This window comes from Camelus bactrianus, chromosome 23 (assembly GCF_048773025.1).
Source record: "Camelus bactrianus isolate YW-2024 breed Bactrian camel chromosome 23, ASM4877302v1, whole genome shotgun sequence".
Taxonomy (NCBI): domain Eukaryota; kingdom Metazoa; phylum Chordata; class Mammalia; order Artiodactyla; family Camelidae; genus Camelus; species Camelus bactrianus.
In genome coordinates, this window is record NC_133561.1 from 19,785,648 (window position 1) to 19,805,458 (window position 19,811).

General features: G+C 42.1%; 1 protein-coding gene and 1 long non-coding RNA gene across 7 annotated transcripts in view; one reads left to right on the forward strand and one right to left on the reverse strand.

The window, feature by feature from the left end:
* Window positions 1-634: 634 nt before the first annotated feature.
* Window positions 635-19,001, reverse strand: SPMIP3 (sperm microtubule inner protein 3). 2 transcript variants are annotated; one of them, XM_074351739.1, is made up of 4 exons: window positions 18,946-19,001; window positions 12,717-12,812; window positions 7,950-8,026; window positions 635-726 (listed from the first exon to the last, which is right to left on the reverse strand). In XM_074351739.1, the coding sequence occupies exons 1-4, from the start codon at window positions 18,999-19,001 to the stop codon at window positions 635-637; spliced, it is 321 nt and encodes a 106-aa protein (XP_074207840.1). The 2 variants fall into 2 exon arrangements, with proteins under 2 accessions (XP_074207840.1, XP_074207839.1); XM_074351738.1 differs by having other exon boundaries at window positions 7,950-8,122.
* The window catches only part of LOC123613983 (uncharacterized), a 29,284-nt gene continuing 24,344 nt past the window's right edge, over window positions 14,872-19,811 (forward strand). For all 5 annotated transcript variants that reach the window (XR_012501841.1, XR_006721404.2, XR_012501842.1 and 2 more), the window contains exons 1-2: window positions 14,872-15,109; window positions 17,995-18,138. This is a non-coding gene — a long non-coding RNA (uncharacterized LOC123613983). The remainder of the gene's footprint in view (window positions 15,110-17,994; window positions 18,139-19,811) is intronic.

Genomic DNA, 19,811 nt, shown 5'->3' on the forward strand with positions numbered 1-19,811 from the left:
AATCATTTCATTTCTTTAGAGAAGCACCTCTAGCTTTTTGCCTTAGAAGTTGATGCCTGGTTGTCAGGTTTTCTTTTTGTCAGGATAGGGATGTTAACTCTTCTGTATAGAGACTTTCAATTAATTCTTTTTACGAGTCCCACATCCCACTACAGCCCTATGCCATATCTGGGTTTCTGCATCCTGAGCACCTTCAGGGTCTGTGATGCTGCTAATCTTCCTCCTTGGCTACATCTTCAGGTTCTTCTCTTTCTCCTTCTCCTCCTCCTCATTCTTCTTTTTTTTTTTTTTTCCAACAATGATGCAATTATTGAGCAGATGCAATTCTTAACTGGTCCCACAAATAACCTTTTAAGTAAGTATAAGATGGTTTGCCAACACCAGCAACAAGACTGGTAGTGGAGCTAAGAACAGGCGACAGGCCTTCTTAAGGCTGATCTTGATACCCTGCCCTAGTCTGACAAACTTAATTGAAAAGAATTTACAGCACGTGAATATTTTAGGATTGTAATCATCCAGACACACACTGAAAAGTAGTCCTCTTACCATTATTTTAGTCAGAAAGAGCTATATAAAAACGTCAAATATTGTTTTGTTCAAATGCCATGCTATTTTGTTTTTAAAAGCCTCTCTTTCAAAGCCACCTCTCTTCACGACAGTAGTGCTCTGGCAGTGAATTAAGTGGTCTAGGATTTGCTGAAATGGTGGCTAATTTCTGGTCCCAATCTGGAATTTAAAACAAATAAATTATTTTAATATTACCCACTCTGAAATTTTAACACATTGTCCTTTCAGCAAAAATTGTATGCAGTAACAAAATAATTTACAGGATTTAAGACAAAGGAATATATTCAAAAGATGTAGAAAAAAGAACTTGGTCAAAAGTTTACTTCTCTGCTTCAGTCTCTGATCAAGACATATTATTGAATTATGCCAAAATGTTAATAAAATGAAATAAATTTACATTTTGACATCCTAATTCTAGACACTCCCTCAAAAAAAAAAAAAAACCCTCTTTAAACCCTACATTATAAACAGGCCACTTTGGATCCTCTTTTGTATTAAACTACAGTTGTTACTAGCCCTAAATTCATACCCATTGGAGTTCCCTCATGTCTTACAACCCCTTGTCTACAATCAGTAACAGTTCTGCTTATCTAAAGGTAAGGTTTAAGGAGCTTGGGTTGAATACTGCAGTCATCACATCTATACCTAATGAACCAAAGACTAGAGCGTTTCAATGATAGAGTTGTAATAAAACTTTATCACGTACAGTGCTATGTCCTGTATTAGGTGTGTTACTTACATTAACCCTATTATTCACAGTAACCCTCAGAGGCTACTGACATCATCACCACCTCAAAAAGATTAATTAACTTACACAAGTTTACAGAATTTGTGGGAAGAGCCCACATTTCACCCAGGATTAGCAGGCCCCAAAGTTCCTAATCTTTTCACTGTTCTATTCCACCTTCCACAGCACTTCAACAGCATGGAAAGAAAGAAACATTTCTTGATATTAAGAATGGGTAACATGTCGTTAACCCAGGCATTAAAATCTGCCATCTCTGGAAGACTTTAAAAATCTAATTTAATTAAGTATGATCTTGTCTGTAGTCAGTAACCATGTGACTTCTCGAAGTTTACTGTTGGGTTAAACAGTAACTCTGACCTATAGGGGATTTCATTGCATTCCAGGGAACTATATGAAAGTAGTTCAGAAGTGTTAGGAATACTACTTAACAGCCTTAGTGATCCTTGTTGTAGGAGTTATCATGGAGCTGAATCATATACACATTTAACCAGGTAAATTCTACAATAAATGTTTTGAGAACACACAGCAACATTTTGGGGGGATTCCTTCTGCCATTCCACTTAGCGAGTATATACGCCCACAAATAGTGGATGCTATCAAGCCTGAACTATACTGTACAGATTTGGGGGCGGGGAATACTATGGAAAGAACTTGTGAAATGATTTTTTGGATTTCCTTATCGTTTGACAAAGGGAAATTATTGTTCATGTGGATTTGTGGTGATGGCTTTGAAAGTCATCATTGAAAAATAAAATGAAGAATTAATAGAGAACCAAAGATAAAATTTAACCAACTTGCTGAAGAATCCCATGTGTTCCAAACACTTTAATGATGTAATATCATTTAATATTATCATTTTGAGCAATTTAAGAAATTTAAATGATGACTTTGATTATATGTGATTAATAGCTTATGCACTGATTTAAGAAATAAATCCCAGTATAAGATGCAATTCTCTTTTATTAGGTTTTTTAAAACAAATATTTATTATGTTTATTCTTGATCAATAATAATAATAGCTAACATTTTTGGAGGCTTTTTAATGTTATGTACAGGCACAATGCTAGAGTCTTTAAGTGGACATATCAATTCTATTAGGTAGATACTATTTTTATCCTTTTTGCACGTGAGAAAATGGAAGGTCAGAGAGTCTAAGAGTCACATTGCTACAAAAAGCATATATTTTATTTTGGAAGAATGAATTTTTTGAATTATTTGGCACCAGGTTGCATAAAATCAGGGCAACTTTCATCCGAGGGGCCATCTCACCCTCCCAGGCTCATAACAGAGTCTTCATGTCTTCCACTGTGTCTTGCTCATAATCAGTGCTTAATAAATATTTCCTAAATAAATAAATGAACATCTATGTGCTGAGAAAACATTTTTACTGAGTGAGAATTTCTAAGGTAATAACTATGATCTGTAACGATCTATATAGAATCTGTTCTTCAATCATTACCAAATAAGAAATAAGAACTGAATGTGAAATACAAATCATTGCTAATCTAGACATATGCTCTGCCCCGAAAATCTGATGACAAAGACTGGTCAAATGGATAAGATTAAAAAAAAAAAAACCAAACCTACCCTTTGATAAACAACCAACAATATTTACTTTATCTTATCCTGTGAAAATCCCTTCCTCCAAATACTCCTTTAAAGAGTCAGTTTCTCAAATTCAACAAAAGCTCGATCCAGTCCCTGCTCCTTTCCCTGTCAAGTGCTCAGATTTGTGGCAACTCTCTGTTAGGTCCCTGGCAGACCAGCCTTTGCCTACTTGATTGATGTTGTTTATAAAATAATTACCACCTAAGTCTCTCTCAAATCCATCTAAATTTCCCATCATCAGTTGCCTAAACCACTGGTTCTTAACTTGGCTGCACGGCAGAATTATCTGGGTAATTTTAAAAGTCACTGATGCTTGGAAACTCCTCCCTCGCACCAGGAGATTCTGGCTTAATTAGTATTAAGTGTATCTGGATTTTAAAAAGTGATGTAGCCAAGGTTAAGAAACTTCATCCTAACTACTGCAATTACATCCTGACTCTCCATATTCAATTTTTGCCCCACTCTACTCCCCACCCTGCCTGCTTCTTTTCTCCAGTTAGAGTAATCTGTTCAACATGCAATTTTAATCAAGTCCCCTCCACCCTCCTTAAAACTTTTCACTAGTTTCTCATTAATCTCAGGCTAAAGTCCCCAAACCTGAAAATGGCCTGTAAAGCCCTACTTGTTCTGATCTTGCTGCCTCTCTGGTCACATCCTGCTCCACCCTTACTGATTTCTGTGCTCCAACACATTCACTTTTTTTTTTAATTTCCTCAAACATGTCATGATCCTACCACAGTGCCTTTGTACATGCTGTACTCCCTGAGAAGCTCTTCCCCCATTCCTTGCATAGTTTACTTTTAGCTCATCTTTCAGCTCTCACCTCATCATTTTTCTGACCTATTATATGCTGCTATAGCACCTCCTGTACTCTGCTTCATAGGACTTATGGCAGGTGAAATTTTATGCAGATTTCTGTTCTGGTTCCCCACCGAAGCTCCTTGAATGTAGAAACTTTGTGTTTATTTCTTTTTCACCTGGTATTGCACACTGACTGGCATATAAGTAGGCTCTCAAATTATTTACTGAAAGAATATGTAAAAATGAGTGAAAATGTGCTTGACATCAAATCTATCACCAAGTCCACCTGATGTCACCTCCAAAATGTCCCTGGAACCCATTTATTTCTTTTCATCCTTCCTGCTGGTCCAAGCCACCATCATCTCTGGTCTCAACTACTAGTTTGGTCTGCACACCCTCCCTTTTGTTTCTCTCCAAACAATGTTTATTTCTCTCTTAACCACAGCCAGACTGACCTTTTTAAAATACAAATCATGTGTCACTCCTCTGTTCAAAATTCTTCCAAGTCTTTCCATTGCTCTTAGAAGAGAATCCAAACATCTTACTGGTCTTATCCTCACTGAAGACCCACCAAGCTACACTGGCCTCCTTTCTGTTCCTCAAACCTGCCAAGCCCTTTCCAGCTGCCAAGCTTTAGCACTTATTGTTTATTTCTCCTGAAATGTTCTTTACATGATTCATTCTTATTTTCCAGGGCTCAGCTAAAATTGTATAGTGGTTTTCCCTGCCTGCACTAATAAAAGTAACCTCCCTTAGCTACACTCATCACTGTTTATTCCCTTTACAGCCCTACTACCATCTAATTTTTTAAAAAAGTGTACCTGGTTATGCTTTCTTTGCCTGTCCATAATGTCAGCTCTAGGAAAGCAGATGTCTTGTTTATCCTGGTCACTGTACCCTCGGCAGACAGCACAGAATCTGGTTTGTACTGGGTGTTCACTCAGTGACTGAACTATCTTATGGTTGGTTGCCAGCTTCCAAGATGGACCCCAATGATTCTTCCCCCTGCCCCCCCCCCCGCCCCGGTACCCCTGCCTTGGGTTCTCCCCTTGCACACTGCTTCAGGGCTGGCTGTGTGTGACTTTTGAACTTAAGTCTAAACTGATGGCTTACCAGCTGCCTTCTTGAGTAGGTTTCTATGTCTTTAAGCCTCTGTGTCCTCTTCTGCTAAATGGAGTTCATAACAGTGCCTCCTTTGAGGAAGCCATGATGACTCACTGCAGCCATGACTGTGTGTACACATTTGTGAGTAAGTCACTGAGCAGAGTTTGGGGCCTATGACAGATATTTTAAATTCTAACAACTATCCTATAATGCAGACTTTGACTCTGCATTTTACAGAGCCACAAAAAGGTTTGGGAAGTCAAGTGTCTTGGCCACCCCACATAGCTAGAGTGTGCCAGGCCCTTGGGGCCCCCCAAGGCCTGAATCCTGCTCACTGCTTCACCCAGCTGCGTCCTGTGGTCTTGCCACAGCCTCCCAGATGCTCTCCTCACCTGCTGCCTGTGTCTTCTCCAGCCCAGGATAAGCAGCCTGACAGACCAGCATCCTCTGATCCTGACTGGATCACTCTCTTAACTCTGATTGGACCACGGCTCTGGTTGTCCAAATTCAATTTTCCAAACTCCTGCAGCTCCTTTCAGTCCAGGCATTCTCTCCTGCTCTGCCAGTCCGCACTGTATGTCCCAGTCCCTGGTCCGCCTTGCCCAGTCAGGCCAGGGTCGTCACAGCTGGGGGCCTCCCTACTCTCCCACTCCCCACAAATCTCCTCCTCCTCCTTCTTATTCACTGCCCCTGGTTACAGTGTTCCCATCCGGGGTTTCCCCCGGTTTTTCACCATGCAAATCTTTCTATTTTTACATTTATAACTTTATAACACAGACTATTTCACTATTGTCAGGAATTGTACTTATGTGCCTTTTTAATACAAAATCACATAGTTACAATTTAAGTAATGGCTAATCAGCCTTTCACAGATTCTAGTTTTTGCCAATAGCATCAAGTTTTCTTTTTTCCTTCTTTTTAACACTGTTATTGTGGTCTGGTTCCTGTACAGTAAACTGCACATATTTCAGATGCACAATTTGATGAATTTTGATAGTTGCCCACACCCATGAAACCACCACCACAATCAAGATAGCTAACATTTACATCACTCCCCAACAGCTGCAAATTTTGAACTCCTGATTCATCCCTTCCCACCTGCTTTCCCTCCTGGTAACCGTAGTTTGTTCTCTGCCTCCACCATGCAAATCTTATCCGTCCAGGCCCGGTTTAATTCCCCACTGGTGCATGCTGCTTTCCTGGCTCTTCAGGCCCCAAGTGACCTCATCTTTCAACTTCTGCTCCCCTACTTGGTACTTCATGATTCTCTGATAGGTTGATTATTCCCTCATCTTCCGAATTAGATTGTGAGCTCCCTGTGGCTGAGGTCACAGACTGGACTTCCTTTTACTTCACCCCACCTGGCCCACGTGGGGACATAGTAGATGGTAAATATTACTTTGCTAAACATCCATCTGGTTCTTCAGGTTTGGAAAGAATTAGGAATTGTCTTCTAAAATAAGCAAGGGAGAAACCTTTTGTGTCTGTCTAACAGGATTTTCACACAGCAGGAGAATTGTAATGAAGTGTTTACTATCACTTTGGAAACTAGAGGCTACTTAGATTCCCTCATGCAAGGGAATCAGATTTCACATTGGGTCAGTCTTGTTTTTGTTTTTTTGTTTTTTTTTTTTCTGCTTATTCTACAGGGATAGGAACCCCACTGATACTTCCTGACCACCTCATCTTTTCAACCCCTCCCCAGCACCTGGCAATGTCCCCCATCTCACCCTGGCTCCCTTTAACCTCACCCTCCCAGGGTGAGGGACCCTAACTCCTACCATCCTGCCCCTCCTCCTCCAAATGACTTAATCTCAGCCCTCCTCCTCCCCTCCCCTCAGCAACCTCTCTTCTCAGGCTCCAATCTCCCCTCCCCTCCCAGAACCCGGCTTTGCCCTGCTTGTAACCTCTTATCCTGAACTGTCCATCTCCAGCCCCAGTCCCAGCTTCATCTATTACCACCCGTATGCCTGGCTCAGCTCCCCCAAGATCTGCCTGGTCCTGCCAGGTTCCCACTCTTCCTGACTCCTGTTGTGCGCTGCTCCCTTGGGAACTGAATCAGTCCCAGCCTTGCTGGGGAGAAAAGAAGGCAGGGCAGATTCTTCCCATTCCTCATCCCACTCTTCCGCACCATCTTTCCACTAGGTTTCTTATTTTTTATTTTAAAAAAAATGGCTTGCTTTAAAGAAAATAGTAGGACAAGGGATGCTCAGCTGTGACAGAGGCTATCCACCTTAAAGATCAAGCCCAGAGCTTGGCCTGGAGCTGACTTCTGTGTCTGAAATGGCCTGGGTCTGAATTCTGCTTCCATGTATTGCAGGGTGATTTGGGGCTAGTGAATTAACTGTCTCTGCAACTCAGCCCCTGTAGAGTGGGGAGAGTACTGTCACTTACCTCAGAGAGCTGTTTTAAGGACAAAATATGTGCCTAGCACAGGGTTAGAGCCCTAGAAATATTGGGGTATAGTAATTTAAAAAGTCTGTCAATGAAGTAATTCATTCTGTGACTAAAATTCAAAGCATCAATGAATAGAGGTAATTAGATCGATCAATTCACTCATTCATTCATTTATTTTAATGGGGACACTGGGGATGTACTCTACCACTGGAATACAGGTAGTGTTTAAACTGGTGTCTGTGTGTACCCCCAGGATCATATCTTGGGGAGCCTTGGGCCCTCAGTCCACTCACACATGCTGCAGCATAGAGAAAAAGGGAATTTAGAGTTTTTGAAATATACCTCCCAATGTTGAATAATTGTCATAAATCCATTTAAAATAGCTGAATGGGGGGAAGGTCCCCTCAGCAGTATGTTTAGTCACAATAACAAATGTGTTGAGTGACAAGAAGGTCCAAGGAGTGGGCAGACAGGCTTGCTTCCTGCTGAGAACATTTATGCATTTGCATCCTTGATGTCTCCCGTACAGGGAACTAGGAAAGGAGGAAGCAGCCCAGGGTAGATCTCTAAATTCTTCTTCCTGCACCCAAACACACACATACTCCTCTCCCCAACGTGACTGGTCCCAGACATGCTCCCTGAGATGGCAAGACGCTCAAGAGAGATGCTCATCTGTGGCGCAGGCAAGGTTGATCTCAGAATCAGAGCACTTGATCTGACTTACCAATCTTGTAAAATGGCAGAGAATAGTCTCTTTGGTAAGTGGTTTCTTTATACCATGGTTCAGCAGGCTTTGAATGTCTTCGAAAACAAATATATCTAGTGAGAGTCTGTTGGTCTAATTGAGGCTGATACTGACTTTTTCTCTTGGATGGAATTTCCAAGTCTATGAGAGGTCTAAATGAAAATAGAAACAGCTTGCTGAATACTCATGCAGTAGAAGAAAAACATTCCATTTTTTTCATCAGCTGAAATCCATTCTCCAGAAGTGGCCAGGAGACTACCTAGATAGTCTTGGCAATACCCCATAACTCCAAGGCTAGCCCCAGCAAAGTTGTCAGTAGGTGGGATTTCAGGAAATTCAGATGCCTGTTCTTCCCTTTAACATCCTTCCTCCTTCCCAGTCACAGGTCACAGAAGGTGACCTGCATCAAAACTTCCACTGGATCTGCTCATGCATGGCTACTGCCCATACTCCAGACCTTCCCATACTCCAGACCTTCTCAGTGCCCCTTTGCAATGTAATTTTTCTATGGATGTTTGGTTCCATCAAGGAACCAGTGCTTTCTTTTCACTAGACTAACCACTATGGTATGGTGTGTACTGGTATTTGATGAACTTGAAATTGGTAAAACCTTCCTGTACCTCCACTCAGATGAGTAACCTCTGAAGGTGAAGGTAAATGTAATACTGAAATATTTTCATACACTTGTGGGAGTATACATTCAATGGTGCAATTTGTTTGAGAACACTTCAGTGATATGTAATAATACGTTTAAAATGTGTATATATGTTGTCCTAGAAACCCCAGAAATTAGGAATATCAACAAAGACTTAGCTCTAAGTTGCTTGCCAAAGTATTTTTATAATAATAAAAAGAATGGAAACAACCTTCATATGGGAAAAAATAAGGAATTACCACAGACAGGAATGCCATTCCACCATTAAAAGTGATGCTGTAGAACTATAATTTTTGAGATGGAAGAAAGTCCACAATATATTATTTTATCTAAAGAAAGATTGAATTGTACAGTTTAAATGAATGAATCATATGGTATGTGAATTATCTCAATAAAGCTGTTATACAAAAAAAGGTTTCAATCAACAAAATATTAGAAAATGGATTTCAACAATACATTAAAAGGATCATATACCATGATTGAGGGGGTTTAGTCCGGGATGCAAGGATGGCTCAATATCCACAAATCAATCAATGTCATGCACCACATTAACAAAACGAAAGAGAAAAATCATATTATCATCATGCACAAAAAGCACTAACAAAATTCAAAATCATTTATGATAAAACTTTCAACAAGCTGGGTATATACTTCAACATAATAAAGGCCATGTATGCCAAACCCACAGCTCACATCATACTCAATGATGAAATGCTTTTCCTCTAAGATCAGGAACAAGATAAGGATGCCCACTCTCCCCACTTTTATTCAACATAGTATTGGAAGTCATATCCAGTGTAATTAAGCAAGAAAAAGAAATAAAAGGCATTTAAATAGGAGAGGAAGAAGTAAAGTTGTCTTTATTTGCAGATGACATGATCTTATATATAGAAAACCCTAAAGATGCTATCAAAAAAGTGTTAGAACTAATAAACAAACTCAGTAAAGTTTCAAGATATAAAATAAATATAAAATATCTATTGTTTCTTCTATGCACTAATAATAAACTATCTGGAAGGGAACTTAAGAAAATAACCCCATTTGCAATTTCACCAAAATAATAAAATACTCAGGAATAAATTGAACAAAGGAGGTAAAATATTTGTACACTGAAAGTTACAACACTGATGAAAGAAATTGAAGAAAAATAAATATAAAGGTATTATTTACTCACAGATCAAAAGGACTGATATTATAAAAATTTCCATACTGTCAAAGCAATCTACAGATTCAATGCAATTCATATCAAAATTCCAATGGCATTTTTCACAGACATAGACAAATAATTCTAAAATTTGTATGGAATCACAAAAGACCCCAGAAAGCCAAAGCAATCTTGAGGAAGAACAAAGCTGGAAAATCACATTTCCTGATTTCAAACTGAATTATAAAGCTATAATAATCAAAATAGTATAGTATTGGTATATAAATAAACATATATATCAATGGAACAGAACAGTGAGCCCAGAAATACATCCATGCATATATGGTCAATTAATTTATGACAAGAATCTCAGTATGTGTGTGTGGTACTGGAAAGGGGAGTGACACTGGATGGGTGGAGAGGTGCTCTGTGTGGATAGGTGTGGAGGTGAACCAAGAATTCCCTCCCACTTCTACTTGCTATTGTTTTTTTAAAATATATTTTTATTGAAGTACAGTCAATTTATAATGTTGGATCAGTTTCTGGTGTACAGTATAATACTTCAGTCAATAGGGAGATACATACATTCTTTCTCATATTCTTCTTCACCATAGGTTACAAGATATTGAATACAGTTCCCTGTGCTATACAGTATAAAGCTGTTGTTTATTTTATATATATTAGTCAGTATCTGCAAATCTCAAACTCCCAATTTATCCCTTCCCACCCCCTTCCCCTCCTACTTGCTATTGTTTTGTGCTTAATAGGTACTTGGTCCTGTAAAGTGGATACCTTATATGGTGGGCAGGAGCACGTCTTTCCCTCCAAAAGCTTGTCTCCTGTGTCAATCAAAACATTAGCTGTCTGATGAATGTGTCAGTCTCTTTGTGAGTTTGGGTTCTGTGTGACTGTCACTCAGTCTGGTCATTTCTTTGCTATTGACAGCTATGGCTTCTGAACCAGACCCTGGCGATTGCCCCTAGACCTACCCCTGCTGGACTGGCACCTTCTCTGCCTTTGCTCTGGGTGTTTCTCCAGAACCAGAATATGCTCCATTTTCAAGTAATACATTAGTATTCTGAAGACAAGATTTTCACTTAAAGGAGAGACTTTAATTCCATCAAGTTGTTGGAGGAATATATCTGAGGAAGGTAAACCATTAGTTTCCCTCTAAGGCTAACCTTGGGCAGGCACAAGTCTTGTCAGAGTCAAGGAAAGTCAAGACTCCCTTTGCCTGAGCTGTCCTGTGGCAGGAGGAGGAGGGTGAGGCATTGGAGTTAGGAGAATGGTCAGAGTCCACAGAACGCACATGGAGAGTGCCCTGGGGAGCTGGCTTCAGGCAGTAGGGTTCTGCTGTTTCCTTCCTTGTTTTCCCCTGGCAGGGGACAGCACCCTAACAGGAGTTTAACGTAAGTATGTATCTGAGTTAGAACAAAGAGTCTAGAACTGGGAATCAGAAAATGTGGATCAATTCACATCCCAGCTTTTACACAACCAGCTATACTTCAGGCAAGACGTGTCACTTCTCCAGGCTATGCTTTGTTTATCTAATTAGATCGGAATGTCCTCTAAAGCTATTTCCAGTTTGATCACCTATTACGTTTGGACTATGTGCTGCTTTACAGTTGCCACGTCTCCCTTTTCTTTGGAGAATAGTCAGGAGATGACTATATCAAATGCAATTAAGAGAAGAAAAGAAGTTTGTAAGATATACTAGATGATGATAGCAATTTTTATTTTATTACAGTCTGGAATTTTACATCAATTATTTTATTTAACAGACAACTGATACTCAGAGAAGGAATGAAAATTGTCTAAGATTAAACATTTCCTAAGTTACTCAGATTGCTGCTTTAAGTGCTGTGGTTTCCAGCCTCCTCAAACTAGAAAATAACATCAAAGTGCCATTTTTTTTTTCCTTTTTGTTAAAATCACATACAGGAAGGCATAAATCATTTAGGCAAAATTTGTAATTTTATTGAGGAGGAAATTGAGTCTCTCTGGAAGTTAAAATGCTAAACTCATGATATTTCTTAAATTTCTTTAACGATTTAATAAAACTTAATTTTTATTGCTAATTATAAAAGTAATGTAAGTTCTCATGCATCCCAATATTCATAGCAGCACTATTTACAATGGCCAAGACATGGAAACAGCCTAAATGTCCATCAGCGGATGACTGGATAAAGAAGATGTGGTACATATATATATATACACATATACACACATACACAATGGAATATTACTCAGCCTTATAAAGAATGAAATAATACCATTTGTAGCAACGTGGATGGACCTAGAGATTATCATATTGAGTGAAGTAAGTCAGACAGAAAGAAAATATCATATGATATCACTTATATGTGGACTCTAAAAAAAGATACAAATTTTACTTACAAATCAAAAACAGACTCACTGACCTAGAAAACAAACTATGGTTACCAAAGGGGAAAAGGCGGGGAGGGATAAATTAGGTGTTGGAGATTAACAGACACCTATTACTATATTTAAAATAGATAAACAACAAGCACCTAATGTATAGAACAGGGAACTACATTCAATTTCTTGTAATAAGATATAATGGAAAAGAATCTGAAAAGAAAAAATGTATATGCATTTATATGTATAACTGAATCATTTGGCTGTACACCTGAAACTAACATTGTAAATCAACCCCACTTCAACAAAAACTTTTTAAAAAGTAATACATGTACTTTTTGGAAAATCTGGAAAATAGAGAAAAATAAAATACAAATATCAATAATCTCACCACTCATAAAAGAAACCATTGTTAATAGTCTGCCGTATTTCCTGCCAAACTTTTCTGTCCATTACACAATAGTAATTAAGACTGTTATTATTATCATTACAAACTGTGACTCTTATTTTTTATTTATTCCAATTTTAGTGAAATTTTTGGAAATTAAAATTTAAGAAGGTGTCTCACCTGGGAGATCTCTTCACAGTATAATCATAATGGACTCTTGCGAGCTGTCCAGGGTAATAGCCATGGAGATCCTTTCCTTGATGGGGGATGAATATACTAGTGGAGAAAGTAAGGTGGTGAGAGAAAAGCAGTTATTATGATTAGTTCTTTACAAAGGAATACCAGCTGTGGTAAAATAAAAAATACATTCAGTCTTTATCCCCAGTTCCTGGCACAAAGCTCCTAAAATCCTTGGACTCTCTTGATAGGAGTGTCTTCTGTTACCCATTTTTTTCAGGGTTGAGTTTTCAGGATTCATAAGGAACTCTCTGACATGTCAGGTATTACGTTCAAAATATCAGGGAAAAAAAAAAGGAGAATATGTAAGAGCAGTGGGGCAAATGTTGACAATTGTTGAAAGATGGACATGGGTAAATGGGGCTTCTTTACAGTTTATTTTTTCACTTTTGATATTTTTACAGACTTCCTCAATGTTTTGTTTGTTTTTTAAGTATATTGGGGCTAAAAATGAAAAGGCATTGTGAAGGTCAGAGCACAAAGCGCCTGTAAGCCTGGCAGAGGGACTCTGGCCCTGCCTGTGAGGGCTGGGTTACCGGAAGTTTGGAAGCGCAAGCGTAAGTGAACCGGATGGACAGTGGGAGGAAGTGCTTCTAAGGCGTGAAGGCCAGCAGGGTGTGGACAGCTGAAACCCAGCGGGGTCGGGGGAGAGGGGGCAAGGGCTAGAGGTGCCCCGACCTTACACTCTGAAATGCATTTTATATTTAATCACTCTTCTTCTAGGTTACAGTGATAGCATTATATTGATATTTTAAAATTAGGTGTAGTTGGATGACGTTATTGAGAGATTTTATTTCAGAGTAGTAGGGATATGATAAAATATTTGTTAAGGGAAAAAGGAAGTGTGTCGTCTGAAAGGTTGAAAAACCACTGATGTAGGAGATAGGGAATCTCTGCAAGATTTTTAAGAAGATTAATCATGTAAGGCAACTGTTTAAAGAAAGATTTGGCCAGTGGCAGCATGGAAAACAAATCTGAGGACAATCTGACCGGAAGTAGGAAGACTGGTTGGGAGGCAGTGGTAGTGATACATGTGGGACGTGGGAAACTTGGAACTTTGTGGTGGGGAGGAGAGGACTGACTGAGGCTGCTATTAGGAGGGAGAATGGAGGGTGAAAAGGAAGGAAGGGTCCAAGACAAGGCGGAGGCATCAGGTGTTGGGAAGAGCGCTGCTGTTTTCCAGGAGAGGGAACATGGGAAGGTGAGTCCTGTTGAGAGGATGACTATAGCGTTTGTGGTATGTGAGATCTTCTGGCACCTTCCTTCCGCAGATTCTGAGCGCTTAGTAAGTGTCATAAGAATTCAAGGGGAAGAGTCAGTAGGAAGGAGTATGTAGTTTTGCATGAAGTAGCTCGCCAAATACATAGTTTTGATGATGACTGGAAACTTAAACTATGCCTCCCGTCCAAACAGCATTTATTGAATGTACATAATGTTCCCTGCACGTGTGAGGTTCGCAGATTCAAAACTGACTGAGAAGCAGTCCTTGACCTCATGATGCTCTTCATGTGCTGAAATAGTGATCTGAATGAAGGGTCAATGGGAGGGGGAGGGTGCAGCTCAGTGATAGAACACATGCTTAGCATGTACAAGGTCCTGGGTCCAATCCTCAGTACCTCTATTAAAAAACAAATAAATAAGCCTAATTACTTTGCCTCTCCTCAAAAAAATTTAAAATAAAGGATCAATGAAGCACAAAGGGAAGGGTGTCCAGGGTTTGGCAAGTAAACAGGAGGGGGAGGGAATTATAGAAATCAAGACTTGGACAAAGTTGGGATCAGAGGAGTGTGTGTGGGGGCCAGGGAGGACCTTGCTATCAAGCTAGCATAGAAGGCAAGTGCTGTAAGCAGGGTGGGTCTGTCTGTCTATTCAAACAGGACCTCTGGGAGCTCAGATTTTCAGAAAAACCACAGGCTGTCTGGGCCTGCCCAGTGGCTGGGCTAATATGACTGAGCCCTGAATAGCAAATAGCAGCAGGGGATTAAGACAGAAGAAGAAAGAGGAACTGGCACAATAATGGGGAACAAATGACGTTTCTGAGGTCCTGGGAGTAGGAGACACAGCTTTCTCGGGCCCCCATCCAGTTTCTGAGCCCCACCTTGGAAAGATTACCCAACAGGCATGTTCTGCTTTGCTAGGCTTCCAGCTGGAGCTCCAGAGTGACTGGTCTCCCACAGCTGCTGTCCAGTTTGAACTGGGCTGTGCTTTGACTGTGGGTTCTTCACTGGCGTGGGTACAAGAAGTACCTGCTGAATCCAGGGGCTGACACAGGCACCGCTCCTTGGAAGCAGGATGTACACGCTGTTTTGAGAATGGAAGCCGTTCTCCAGCACCAGGTAACACGCCCTGCCTGAAGTCCCCAGGCGTCTCTCTTGGGAGGTTTTGGAGGGGAGAGAGAGGAAAGTGTGTACGCAGGTGGGTGTTCTAGCCCATTTTATTGACTTGGCTTTCAAGGTCCCTGAAGCAGCTGTAGAAAGGCCTTTCCTTCTCCTTGGGTGCGCCTGATTCCACCGCACAGTGTTTACCAGTCCCTGACAACTTGGCTCTTTGAGGTGATACGTTCAGTCCAGACAAGAGCAAACCTGTCCCCTGGTGGGGTGAACGTAACCGGAGCAGGATACGGGCTTAGCCCACACGAAATCCAGTAGCACAGTGGGGGGTCAGGAATGGTCATCCCTCAAGGGCCTGAGGTGGCCCGTGCTACCCTAATGATGCAGCCGTTACGTCTGCGTCAGGCCTCCTGCATTACAAAGCATCTTTACAGAGATGATCTCATCTCCTTCTCACAGTCGCCTTGCCAGGGAAACATGATCAACACCTCCTTACAGAAGAGGAGATTGAGGCTCAGAGAAATTAAGTGGACTTTCTATCACCCGCTGATAAACGCCAGAAGCATGAATCAAACCCAGTTCTCTAAACTCCACGTCACAGCCAGCGCCATCTCTGGGTTTGTGCGCTGACTTCAGAAGAGTTCAGCGTTATTTTTGCTTGAACTCTGATGCCTCACTTATAGGCAGACAGGAAGTAGGTGCCCGGTACCAAAGGAATAGGAGGAGAAGCAGACATGGCAGTGTAACTGGAAGCTGCTCTCAATTTAATAAAACACTAAAACCTATTTCAGGCTCTGAAGTGTCTGCAGTGTGCTAGCTAGGGATGCAGCGATGGTGAATATTGTCTTTCCACCTGAGAGTTCACCATATGGTAATAAAAGCCATATTCCTTAACAATATGTAGCATGCAGTGAGTGCTGTTCCACTCAGGAAATGGAGGCTCAGGGGGAATAAGTAGCTTACCAAGACATGGGCTAATGAGCACAGAAGGTGGGAGACCAGCATCCCCATGCTCTCATCCCCCAGTGTCTACTGGCACCACAGTGTCTCCTCAAGGAAGAGGGGAGCCCCAGTTTCCTCACCAGTAAAGTGGGGGTGATGCTATCTCATGATGATTGCATGAGAGTCAACGAGTCATGTGTAAACGTCCTTGGGGACGAAAGTATCCCCTACGTGTTAGGTGTTGCTGTCCTTCAAGGCAGGAAGGTCTGACGCCCACAGCTGCCCCCTGATCTCTCACAGACCGCTTCAGTTGGTGTTTTAAAAATCCATTTCAGTCTGACATGAATTCCACATCCATTATCTTCCACACCACACTGGGTTTAGTCCAACTGAAGTGATCTTTTCAAGGAGCATCCTGGGCTCCACCAACCAGCCCAGAACTCAGCCTTGCCCCTGAGTGACAGGGGTAATAGAATTTGCATCTAATATATTTCTTATTATGAGACTTTTGTGTGGTGACTGCTACTTGTGAACTGTTTCATATTTAATTTTATTAGGTGCCCCCTACTGGTTTGTAACCCAGTTTTCCCTCCTCTAGCCCAAGGGTTAGGCACTCAAGGACGAACTGGATAAATGCTTCTAGAGAGGAGCAGCAGAGGGCAGGCCTTCTGCAGGTACTGTCTGTCCCCAGGAGGCCAAACCACAAAGACATGACAGAAATGAATTTTTCTCATTGATTCATTCATTTTTATTTTTCCAACAAATGTGCACAGAGGACCTACCAAATGTGGCAGTCTGCTAGGGAAAGTGGCCTACGCCGGCGGGGTGTGGACAGACAAACAAGCCCCGCCCTGGGGATTGACCCAGAGGTGCCAAGGGCAGTGGCCAAGAGTACAGGTGTTGGCGCTGGACAAGTGGGTTCAAACCCTACCTCTGCCAGTTTCCTGCTATGTAATCTCAGGACGGTTACTTACTCACTCTGTGCCTCAGTTTCCTCTCAGTCGCTGTGAAGATTAATAGAGTTAATATGCACTTAGAACAGTGCTTGCTAGTAAGAGGTGCACAAGTGTTAACTATTATTCCAGGAGGTGAGGCAGACAGGAAATAAACACACAAAATAATTGGAAGCTGTGACCGGAGTCACAAAAGGAAACCAAAAAGGGTGTGAGATACAGAATAATGAAGGTAGAGAGTGGGGCAGAAGGAGAAGACCTCCCCCGGCCGGGAAGGTCAGGGTGGCCCCATCTGCCCTCTGGGAGCTGACAGCAGAGCTGAGCCGCAAGGGTGAAAGGGGGTTAGTTAAGCAGAGTACGGCTGCAGGAGATGGTGGGGAAGGCAGTGAGTCAGGGAGAAGGAACAAGTCCAGAAGCCCCGAGGGGTAAAAGAGTGTGGCCTGTGGAAGGAAGAAAGACAGTGGGGCTGGAGCTAAGAGAAGACTGGAGAGCCAGGCAGGGCCAGTTCATGTAGGGCTTTGCTGGCCCTGGCCACAGGTTTGGGTTTCATGCAGAATGAAATGGTTGCAGAGTTTTGTGCCACAGAAGGCTTTGATCCCATTTGCGTTTTATGGCGCTCACTCTGGAGAATTATAGTAGGAGGACAAGAGTGGCGATGGTTGTCGATGAATGGGGAAGAGGTAATGGTGGTTTGGATCCAGCGGTGGCAGTAGAGGTGGAGAAAAGCATTCGATGGGAGACAGATCCTGGGGGCAGAACCGAGGAACTTGCTGAAGGCTTGGTCCCACTACTGTTGCAAAGGCAGGAAAGGCACAGAAAGTGGACAGAGATCCTCCCTACAGTGAGCACTGCAGATGGAGGGTGGGGCCCCCAGTCATGTGCATGCACAGTGTGCCGTCTCCTGCTCTGACTCCCCACTGCCAGGCTTGGGCCAGGCCCCGGGACTCTGACTCCATGCAGCAGCAGCCAATGAAGGTTTGTTTCCATTTTCCCCAGGAGATGAGACCACAGTTAAAGAAGCCCAACAGTGGACAAAACAGACCTCAAACACACACAGGAAGACCGAGGACTTGTAGGGAGGCAGAAGTCAGGAAATAGTGGAAACCATCCCTGTTCCTCTCCACCCTGCTCCCACGACACGTGAGTTACAGGGAGGGAAGAGGAGGTGCTCTGCTTTCTCTAAGAGGGCTCTTGAAGCATCTAGGAACGGAGCATCCTTCCTTCACCCCTCTGGTGACTTCTGGAAGCAAAAGTACTTATCTTTGTTGACTAAACATTGTTAAAAATAACTAAATACTGAAATAAACATGAAGCTTGGTCAAAATCACAAAGTCAATATGGCTGCGGGAGGTTGACCCCAAAGTCACTTGCTGTGTGAGCGTTTCTGCCCCAATTCCACAGCTTCCCAATCCTTGCAAGACCCCCACAGCCAGTGGTGAAGGGAGGGTGGGGTTAGAATTTATAGACTGTTATCCAGTATCTCTCAGAAAGTTGAATTTAGCTCACTAAAACATGTCTAGGAGTTTTATTCTTGGGCCATCGATGATCTTGGGGAAAGAGTGAAACTCTGCTTAGTTTCCGTCTGTGCAGTTGCCTCCCCATGTTACAAAAGCGTGGGAGGGGTTTGTTTTATCCCAAGCAGAGCAAATGGGTCCCCTCTGAAATTTGGGCTTGGGTTTCTTGCTAGAGTTCTTCCCAAGCAAAACCCACTATCCTTCTAATCGTTTGGGAATTTGGAATTGCCTGTTTGCTTGGATTCTGCCATGAATGTGGGATTTTTTTTCCTTTTTTTACAACCTTCTCTAAACTCAAAGGAACTTCACTAGAATCTCTGGCAGCATTTCTCCCTCAGTCAGGGAGCAGCAGGGTGAGGAATTCCAGTTCCCCAGGTGTCGTCTGTCTGCCCTGCCGCAGCTCTAGAGGCATCTTCATCTGGAAGAACATTACCTGGGTGGGATCCCCGGGCGGCGGTCAAAAAATTCTCGTAGCCGGATGGCAGCCATGATGGATAGGATTCTGGAAAAAAAAAATAGAGTGAAGATTCATGCTGCAAGTTTACACACATTTGCAGGCGTGAGCTATCTGGTACTACAAAGTCTGTCTTGAAAGTAGAAGGACTATCCAAAGCTTCTGCTAGACTATTTAAGGAAGGAAACAGATTATTAAAGAAGCAAGAAGAAATGGAAAGCATAAGCCAATACATGTAGATGCGCCTTTCCTTAGAAATAAAGAGTCCTGCGTGAGTTGGGCACTTAGCCTCCACCTCGTCCTTCTTAGGGCGCCTTCCTGCTGCACCGGCTTGCAGGCTAAGCACTGCCTCTTCATACTCTCTCACAGCTAGAGTTCTGGAAATGAGTTAGGGTCCTCCAATCAGATGTCATTGAGCGAGATTTGGAAGATGAAAACGAGACAGAGGCTGTGTCCTGCTGCTTTGACTTTGTTTTACTGGCAAGCAAGGCTGTGATGATGTGGTATGTCTCTTTCTGCAGCAGAAATGCTAGTGTCCAATCTCCAACTTTGAGGGTGTCGAGAGGCGACAGTGTTGAAGGCAGCACTGGAGGCTGTGTTGTGGTGTTCAAGCGTGAATGTGGAGGGGGGCTGCAGAGGCAGTGCTGGTGGCTTTGGGACTAGGTTCTTGAACTTACTTGTTTGGAAGTAGTTTCCTGATCAGGACACAGGTAGCTGCTTCCATAATGAGTCAGTTTTGTGAAGGTGTTTTAGAAGCTTCCTGGACGCTTTCCCCAGAGCCTGCTCCTCCAGCCCTTCCCATGATTTTGTGAGCACCTCATTATCTACATCCAACCCTTTCTGTT